Source organism: Sander lucioperca, chromosome 15, assembly GCF_008315115.2.
Source record: "Sander lucioperca isolate FBNREF2018 chromosome 15, SLUC_FBN_1.2, whole genome shotgun sequence".
Lineage (NCBI taxonomy): Eukaryota > Metazoa > Chordata > Actinopteri > Perciformes > Percidae > Sander > Sander lucioperca.
This window is the reverse complement of record NC_050187.1, coordinates 7,336,473-7,346,472: the sequence shown is the minus strand read 5'-3', so window position 1 is coordinate 7,346,472 and position 10,000 is coordinate 7,336,473. Positions and strand designations below refer to the sequence as shown.

At 46.3% G+C, this 10,000-nt stretch overlaps 1 protein-coding gene across 1 annotated transcript in view; it reads right to left on the bottom strand.

The window, feature by feature from the left end:
- slc30a6 (solute carrier family 30 member 6) overlaps positions 1 to 10,000 on the bottom strand; it is a 107,767-nt gene that overhangs the window by 33,445 nt on the left and 64,322 nt on the right. The window contains exons 9-10 of the mRNA XM_035992581.1: positions 8,999 to 9,093; positions 1,500 to 1,548 (exon numbers count right to left, since the gene is read on the bottom strand). Of these exons, the coding sequence (XP_035848474.1) occupies positions 1,500 to 1,548; positions 8,999 to 9,093 (144 nt within the window). The remainder of the gene's footprint in view (positions 1 to 1,499; positions 1,549 to 8,998; positions 9,094 to 10,000) is intronic.

Genomic DNA, 10,000 nt, shown 5'->3' with positions numbered 1-10,000 from the left:
ACCCCGTCAAAAAGCCCAATATTCAGCCCAATCAGAAGCCGAATCCTGGATTCGGTGCATCCCTAGTAAAGATGTATGCCTTCTCTCCAATGAAATGGAACTAGATGCCCCTTGACTTAAAAAATATAAAATACATTTAAAAAACTCAACAGCAATGTCTCTTTCCAGAAATCTTGACCCAGTAACTCAAGATAATCCACAGAGCTGTTTGTGAGCAGGTTCACGTAGGAACTATTTTCTTTCTAGCCAATTACACCGACCAACCGTGTCACCGCTAGGGTTGGATACCGCAACCCAGTTCCTAAACGACGCAGATTTCGGGGCCACTTAAATGCCTTCGCTGCCCTCTGGTGCTCTGAAATGGACGTTACAGGCAACAAATTCAATCAGTGTGGACAGGTAATGTTACCTGAATTTAATAAAACATTTTTGTGAAGTACGTTTGTACTTGAACTTTGAAAAACCGCATGTTATTGTCAGAGTTTAAACCCAGACTTTAAAATAACGCTGACCTAAACAAGAACTGTGCACACACACACACACACACACACACACACACACACACACACACACACACACACACACGAGAGGTGATCAGTTATGCTATGGATAAAGTGTAGTTTTACCAAAAGATAACAGGGCTGCAGTTACCGTGACCTGTGACCTTTGAACCCAGGTCACTTGTACAATAACACTGATCTTACAGCTGTTTCTGAGAAGCTCAATCAATGAGCCAATCTGTTCCCCACCTGAGACTGTGACCTCACACAGAGCGAGGGTAACCTTTGACCCCAGAGGAAGACACACACACACACACACACACACACACACACACACAATGGGCACTTTTACCAGCGTCAGGAGTGTGTGTTTGTGTGGGTTGAGTCAGTGTAAGAGGATCCTTCCTGAGACCGAAAACTGCTGATGAAGGAGAGAAGGGATGGGGGGGGGGCTGAAAAACAGAGAGAGAGACAGAGACAGAGAGAGAGACAGAGAGAGACAGAGAGAGAGACACAGAGAGAGAGAGAGACAGAGAGAGAGAGACAGAGAGAGAGAGAGAGAGAGAGAGAGAGGGAGAGAGACAGAGAGAGAGAGACAGAGCGAGAGACAGAGAGAGAGAGGGAGAGAGACAGAGAGAGAGAGAGAGAGAGAGAGAGAGAGACAGAGCGAGAGACAGAGAGACAGAGACAGAGAGAGAGAGACACAGAGAGAGAGAGAGAGAGAGAGAGAGACAGAGCGAGAGACAGAGACAGAGAGACAGAGAGAGAGGAGAGAGAGAGACAGAGAGAGAGACACAGAGAGAGAGAGAGACAGAGAGAGAGAGACAGAGAGAGAGAGGGAGAGAGACAGAGAGAGAGAGAGACACCGAGAGAGAGAGAGACAGAGCGAGAGACAGAGCGAGAGAGAGAGACAGAGAGACAGAGACAGAGAGAGCGAGAGAGAGAGACAGAGAGAGAGAGAGAAGGATGGATGAGACAAAGAGATGCAGATGTTCTTACCTTCGACTCAGATCTGCCACATGTTCCTGAAGCCAACTGCTGCTGGCCGCTGGAGACACAGGGGGAGAGAGAGAGAGAGAGAGAGAGAGAGAGAGAGAGAGAGAGAGAGAGAGAGAGAGAGACAATGTTATAACAAACAATAATAAAAAAAATACTCCTCATTGTTCTTAAACGACCGGTATCTACCGGACAGAATGACAACAGATTTCAGTCCCTCATTTCTGTGCCACTTTACCGCCTGGCTGCCCTCTGATGCTCCGAAACGGACGTTACAGGCAACAGAAGCACCGCTGCACATGGCGCTAGTTACTACACCTGGCAGCAGGTAACGTTAGCCTGCCGTTAGCTAGCAGCTGGCTTCAACTCAGTTAAAATGAGGACAGCTAAGACAGTGGAACGTGTGTTTGTGTTTCACTGAAAAGGATTCCAACAGCGGGACGTCCAACAGTCTGCAGCTAAAGACACAGAGGAGACTAGCAGCACTGCACTAAAATACCTTTCTGCCATCTAGCAGTTCTTCTTTTTGTCCTTTTTACAGCAATTGACAGGTGAAATAAGTTATTGTAATTACGTTTTAAATACATTATTGGAAATTTGACCATATGCCCTTAGCAATAAAAAAGCCATTCTTTAATGCCACCAACTGTCGTTTTAGTATTTAGTATCAGTTCAGGCACCGGCACCTTTTTGAAACCAACGTGACTTCATTACTTTGCGTAAACATACACGCCCACTTTCTTAAGCCAAGTGGCGTGTTATCTGTACGCATTTTGAGCTATCCGCGTGGATGTCTACGCTGTATACAACAGACATAAACATACACACCACTTTCTACAAGTGCCGTGTTATTGCGTAAACATACACACCACTTTCTACAAGTGCCGTGTTATTGCGTAAACATACACGCCACTTGCCTAAAGTGCCGTGTTATTGCGTAAACATACACGCCACTTGCCTACAAGTGTACACATTTTGAGCGCCGTATACAGCGGACGGGTTGGGTTTAGGAAAAGAAGAACCGGTTGGGTTTAGTAAAAGAAGAAAGCGAGGGTTGAGTTTAGGAAACGTGACACGCGGACATGATCCCCGGTCTCCTGGGTGACAGTCCTGTGTTTGACCCATCCTCCCCCCCGAACAACGTCCCTACGCAGATTTTCGCCCGTTCATACTACTTTACGGCGTAAATTCACACGCAATCGCAAGGTAATGTAAGTCAATGGAGGCCAAACGGCGTTGATAAACACGCTAAAAAGCGAGTATAGCGTCTTGATAACACGCCAATAATGGCATACGGATTGGCGTGTCATACATACGCCACTTCATGAGATCAGTCTGTTGAAACCGATATCCAAATAAATCCAAACGATATCCAACCCTAGTCTTTCCACAATCTATTAGTGTGTTTATAAAAGTTCGTGTCTGCTTCCTGCAGTCATCTGTACACTAGTGAAAGCTCCATTTCCTCAGCGAGGTTTCTCCCAGAGACTGAGTATTCTGCACTCACGGTCACACTTCTGCATGTGAAATTATTCAGTCATGCATATTTTATTCACACGTCACAAACTCTTTCTGTAGACCCTTCATTTTGAATTTTGAGGTGTAAAAAATCAGCAGTTTTTACATGAGTAGCACTTTGTTTCAGCAGGGTTGGCTGCATGCACATACAGAGGTGCAGGTAACGTTAGCCATCGCTAGCAGCTAGCAATAATTTTTCAGCACAGAATGTCTTTTGCTCATCGCTATGGAAAGTCACACAATAAGTCAAACAAAATAACCTATCGAGACAGCAGTAGAGAAGCGACTAACCGACGGAGGCAGCGGTAGAGCAGCAGCTCTGTGTTCTGGGAGGTAAAATTACTGTTTTCGTTAAAGGAGTCTGGTGGCTTTGAAGAGAGATAACGGCTTCAGTTCCCCGTCGTAAAGGGCCGTCTGACAGGAAGGTAAGGCGCTGGAAATATTCTAAATAGCGTACACTTACAGCACACGTGTCAAACTCAAGGCCCGAGGGCCAAACCCGGCCCCTCGCAGACCTTGATCCGGTCCGCATATCAATTTAGGTTCACAATACATTTTGGCCCACCTAGTTTTTGTCAACTTTTCTGACGTTTGTGGCGCTGTGTTTGACATTTTATGTCCGTTACGTTTTCGATGCTTCAGGTGCTTTTTTCGACATTTTCTTTTAAAAAAAATATAACCACTTTTCCCCAGCGTTTTTGTGCTTTTTCCTACTTTTTTTGTCGCTCTTTCAGACAGTTTTGTCACTTTGCAAGCACACAGCTGATGGCCAAGCACACAGCTGATGGCCAAGCACACAGCTGATGGCCAAGCACACAGCTGATGGCCAAGCACACAGCTGATGGCCAAGCACACAGCTGATGGCCAAGCACACAGCTGATAGCCAAGCACACAGCTGATAGCCAAGCACACAGCTGATAGCCAAGCACACAGCTGATAGCCAAGCACAGAGCTGATGGCCAAGCACACAGCTGATAGCCAAGCACACAGCTGATAGCCAAGCACACAGCTGATAGCCAAGCACAGAGCTGATGGTCAAGCACACAGCTGATAGCCAATCACACAGCTGATGGCCAAGCACACAGCTGATAGCCAAGCACACAGCTGATAGCCAAGCACACAGCTGATAGCCAAGCACAGAGCTGATGGTCAAGTACACAGCTGATAGCCAATCACACAGCTGATGGCCAAGCACACAGCTGATAGCCAAGCACAGAGCTGATGCGAATTCTCCGCCCCCTCGTCAAAGCCACGCGACAATGGATGACTTCAGACAGAAGCGCATGGATCCCACAACTAAGAACAAACTTACTGCAGCCATAGCTCATTGGGTGGCTACTGCATGTAGGCCTTTTCCATGTTGATAAGAGCATTAAAATGAGAAGAAATAATGGGACAAAAAGAAATCTAGGGACATTTAGAATAGATAAAAATGTGCGAATAATTGCGAGTTAATGCGATTAATCGCAATTAAATATTTTAATTGTTTGACAGCACTAGTTCATATATATCTGACTGCTTGAATTTGTCGATGAAAGCCATGCGTAGTAATATATATTAATATCGTTGACAGGATAAACGTAATCGAATTGAATCGTGAGAACAGTAACGATTCACACCCCTAGTTATGGCTGAAAATGACAACAAATGTAAACAAGTTGGCCGATTTTACATATCTCCTCGATTCAAATGAACGGCCATTTGTCTACCCAGAAGGGATGTTTGCGTTAGCGCGAAGTCACGGTGATTTGATCAGGAGAATTATTTTTTCATGTTGTCTCCAAAGCAGCGTTCTTCTCTCTATAGTCTGACGTGAACTGAGGAGCAGAACACTTTACAGATACATTTCTTCCAGTTCAATGCTGCATGAAATATTAAGACACAGCTGTTGCCTTTCACAGCTGTCTCCGTCAACTCTGTCCTATACATTTAAGCATCTTCCGGAAAGGTTTTACATCAAATAATATGGCCAAGCACACAGCTGATGCAGTGAGTTACTGATCTACTGATTCTACGAATGTGAGAGCAGCTACCACGTCAAAGGATCAGGACCCAACTCTGTTTCAACTGATTAAGCAGACACGAGCAGCAACCTTTTCCGTCATGATGAGGGATAAAAATACATTTTGGAAGGGGAAGCGGCCAGATCGCCCACTCGCCTTTAAAATAAGATAAGCGCTCTCGCTCTGCTGCGTCGTCCCACCTTTAATGTTTGACGACACCGCAAGACCCGAAGGCTAGGAGCCAGGTCAAAAACCCTTCACATCCCATCCTGCTCAGACCGAAGCGTGTGTGTGTGTGTGTGTGTGTGTGTGTGTGTGTGTGTGTGTGTGTGTGTGTGTGTGTGTGTGTGTGTGTGTGTGTGCGTGAAGGGGGGGGGGTTGTTTTTGTTTTGCCAGCAGGATGAGTCTGTCTAAACAAACATTTTAATAGAGTGATTTATGATCCGTGTGTACGAGGAGACATACAATGTTTCTGTGTGTGTGTGTGTGTGTGTGTGTGTGTGTGTGTGTGTGTGTGTGTGTGTGTGTGTGTGTGTGTGTGTGTATGTGTGCGTCTGCCCGCCTGGCCCTCTGGCACACTACATTACCACTGTCTGGAACATGGTTGCATAATGCACTTTTTAGTCTCGCTCCACCAGAGAGAGAGAGAGAGAGAGAGAGAGAGAGAGAGAGAGAGAGAGAGTGTGTGCAATGAGTGAGAGATATTGTGCATTTTTGGCAAAGTTAAATGCCCGTGTGTGTTTATGTGTGTGTAGTTTTTATCCGCCTCCCGTTCCCAAAATGTCAGATGTTAAGTGATGTTGAGACTGCTCCAAACGCAAGAGCAGACAGCTGACACACACACACACACACACACACACACACACAGTGACCTTATTCATCCACTGTTCATACAGAGTCAGCCTGAAAAGAGGGGAGGAGGAAATGAGGTAGAGAAGAGGATGAAATGGGGGAATGAAGATGTGAGGAGAGGAGGAAAGGGGGGAAAGAAGAGAGGAGGAGGAGGAAACAAGGGGAGAGAAGAGAAGAAACGATGGAGAGAAGAGGAGGAAGAGGAGTTGTGGAGACGGGGGAGAGAAGAGGAAACGAGAGGAGAGAGGAGAAGAGTGGAGAACAAGAGAGGAGAGGAGGAAACGGGGGAGAGAAGGAAACAGAGCAGAGAGATGAGCAAGAGGAGCTCCTCCTTTCTTATCTCCTTCATCTCCTACAGTTACTCACATCTTTTCATTCTGACCATTTGTTTCCCCTTTTAGAAAGAAAGAGAGATAGTATGAAAAGAGGAAAGAATGGATCATTGGATGTGGATGTTTTATAACTGATGCTGCTGAAAAAGCACACGTAGTCTCACTTCGGTTTTTCTAACACTCTCTCTCTCTCTCTCTCTCTCTCTCTCTCTCTCTCTCTCTCTCTCTCTCTCTCTCTCTCTCTCTCGTCTAAGTTTGTGTTTGGAAGTTTCTATTGAAGTGTTTACACAGGAAGAAGTGTGTGTGTGTGTGTGTGTGTGTGTGTGTGTGTGTGTGTGTGTGTGTGTGTGTGTGTGTGCATGTTCTTGTTTAACTATATTTGTGGGGTCCAAAAACCGGGGTGCCGACAGCCTTGTGGGGCCAAAATGCTGGACCCCACAAGTTTAAAGGTCTGTTTGAGGGTTAAGACTTGGTTTTAGGATTAGGGTTAGAATTAGGTTATGGTTAGGGTGAGGGTAAGGGTTAAGGTTAGGCATTTAGTGGTGATGGTTAAGGTTAGGGTAAGGGGCTAGGGAAGGCGTTATGTCAATGACGGGTCCCCACAAAGACAGTGGCACAAACCTGTGTGTGTGTGTGTGTGTGTGTGTGTGTGTGTGTGTGTGTGTGTGTGTGTGCGCGCGTGACTGCCTGCCTGCCTGCCTGCCTGCAAGTGTGCGTACAAGCGTGCGTTAGGGTGTGCGAGCATGCAGGCGGACAGGCGTGCGTGCATGCTGCAGTATGTCTGTCTGTATAGCAGTAGAGTCTCAGTGAGGTTAATATGTCCCGGGGTCGACACTGCCCTGGCCTCCTCGTCTGCGTGTGTGCGTGACCCATAATAATAATAATAACAATAATAATAATTTCAACCCTAACAAGAGACGTTTTCTCATATGAACAACGGCCAATGCCTGGAGAATCAGGAGGAGGCAATTGAAGCCGGGAAAGTTTCCCTTTCTCTTCCTCACATGTAGCAGACAACAGGAGATTGTCCGTGTCGGAGGCGTTCTCACTTCCAGGGAATCCTCCGTTTGGTTTAGGCAAGGGGTGGCGCCTGGGTGGAGTGTGCAGGAAGCCGGACATGACACGGATTACACCGCGGTCGCGGAGCCGGTTCGTAATTTGGTCATAAACAACAGAGTCTCTTGGCGTTCTTTGAATGTGTCTGACGATTACAGCGTCAAACCCTTACCGACAGATGTTCCTGAATCTCTTCATCTCTCCAGTTAGACATTTTCTAGCCCTTCTGTTCCTTCACCCCTCGGATGTTTGTTTTCTTCCGGTTTGGGGCCAGCCGTGTGATAGAAACGTCATCCACACGCCCACTGGCTCGCTGTGAATTCTCCGGACAACGAGACGCTCTATCCGCACATAGCTGCTTAATCGGACATTACACAGACTTTGTACTCGGGGGCTGACAGGGTAAAGAAACGCTTAAAGGAACACGCCGACTTATTGGGACTTTAGCTTATTCCCCGTAACCCCCAGAGTAAGACAAGTCGGTACATACCCTTCTCGTGTCCATGCGTGTTGTAACGATGTCTGACGGCTCCACCGGTAGCCTAGCTTAGCACAGATCCTGGAGGTAACTGGTTCCACCTAGCCTACTGCTCCCAATAAGTGACTAAATAACGCCAACATTTTCCTATTTACATGTTGTGATTTGTAGAGTCACAGCGTGTACAAATAACAAGGTCACATGACACACAGCCATCTTCTAACCGTATACATACTGGGAACTATATTCTCAGAAGGCGAAGCACTGCTACTTCTGCTACTTGGGCGGAGGGATTTGCTTTACAGCAAGCCTTTCTGAGAATATAGTTCCCGGTTTGTTTACGGTTAGAAAATGGCTGTGTCTCATGTTACGTTGTTTTTGTACACGCTGTGACTCTACAAATCACAACATGTAAATAGGAACATGTTGGTGTTATTTTGTCACTTATTGGGAGCAGTAGGCTAGATGGAACCAGTTACCTGCAGGTTCTGTGCTAAGCTAAGCTACCGGTGGAGCCGTCGGACAGAGTTACAACACGCACGGACACGAGAAGGGTATGTATGGACTTATCTAACTCTGGGGGTTACGGTGAATAAGCTAAAGTCCCAATAAGTCAGCGTGTTCCTTTAATGTCCGGTCCAACTGATTTGGACATTTGCGTTCTCACATACAGCTCCTCCGGCTAACGTTAGAGAAGCTCAGGGTTGCAGTGCATTATGTGTAAAAAGGGCTAAGGACATAAATATGTCTGCACTCCTGTTTGGTAGATTTGGTAGATTTCCTGTCATATAACATGTTTGGTTTCAATCCAGGTCAACAAATTACGACATCACATATGTTGTCCCTCTGTGCTGCAAAAACACCCCAAAAATAATCTTTTAAGAATATATATAAAAAAATAAATAAATAAAACTCATATTACACAGACTACGGGTCTGTGTTTGGTTTTATAACTTAATGATTTCTGCAATTAGGAAGGGACTTACCTCTGATCCCACTGCGGCCATTTGTGATTTATCTACCGACAAAACTGTTTTGTTATTTTGCCTCAGTAATCCCCGCGCCAAAGTATAACGAACGCCAAATTGTCCCTGTTCCCCAGTGAGGGAAGAGGATTACCAAACCTCAACCGTCCAGAGGAGAAACCCAAAATAAATCCACCCCCCACCCCCCTCTCTCTCTAAAAACATGGTTAATGATGGAGTTCGGTCTCCAGTGCGAACACACAACGGGATGAAGTGGTTAGACTGGAGGTGAGCGTACCTTCGGAGACGTAGGTGAAGGGTTTGTTCCTGACGGACAGCAGAGTCAACAGGTTGAAGAACAGAGCCACGAATGTCCCGACCAACAGACGGCCGCTGCAGAGAAACACAGACACACACAGAGAGCGTTAACACCTTAAACCGGGAAGTATCAAACATACAGGGTCCTATCTTGCACCCGGCTCAGCGCAGCACAAAGCCCGACGCAAGTGTCTTTGCTAGTTTAAGACCGACGCAGTTGTCAATTGAGTCCAGCGCCCAAGTTGTTTAAATAGCAAATGCACCTGCGCCCATCTGTGCACCCATGGGAGTGCTGGTCTTACAGGGAGGTGTGTTCAGGTGCATTCTGGGCGTGCTGGTCTTACAGGGAGGTGTGTTCAGGTGCATTCTGGGCGTACTGGTCTTACAGGGAGGTGTGTTCAGGTGCATTCTGGGCGTATTGCTATCTTGAGGCAGTGGGAAGTGATGGCACCATTGACCAACAAAAACCTGGTCTAAAGTCAATAACGCAGCATTTCATTGTTATTTTAACAGAGCATTAGTAAAATGCTCCTAGGCTCGTGCACAGAGCGCACACACTATGCTTGTTACACACACAGGGACACACAGCAGCACACACACATGCAGAAGATTAATAATAAAAATATTACGGTGCAAATCCTCCATTATAATAGCAATGCTCCAAGGTCCAAACGCGCCTGGCTTTTAAAGGGAATGGGAGATGATCTCTGATTGGTTGATTGCATGTTACGCCCAAAACACCCCTCTGATTAATGAAGACACTAAGTACAACCCTTTAGAACCATGCACCCGGCACACGGACACTTTTTTCCCGCCATCAAACTAGCAAAAGTGGATTTGGACACGCCCTAAACACACCTGCACCAGGCGCTTCACGCCAGGCGCTTGTTTACACAGTTCAGGTTTCTGACGCTCTTTGCATTTAAACAAGGGCTGTGCAATTAATCAAATTTTAATCGTGATTTTGATTTCAACTCCTAAC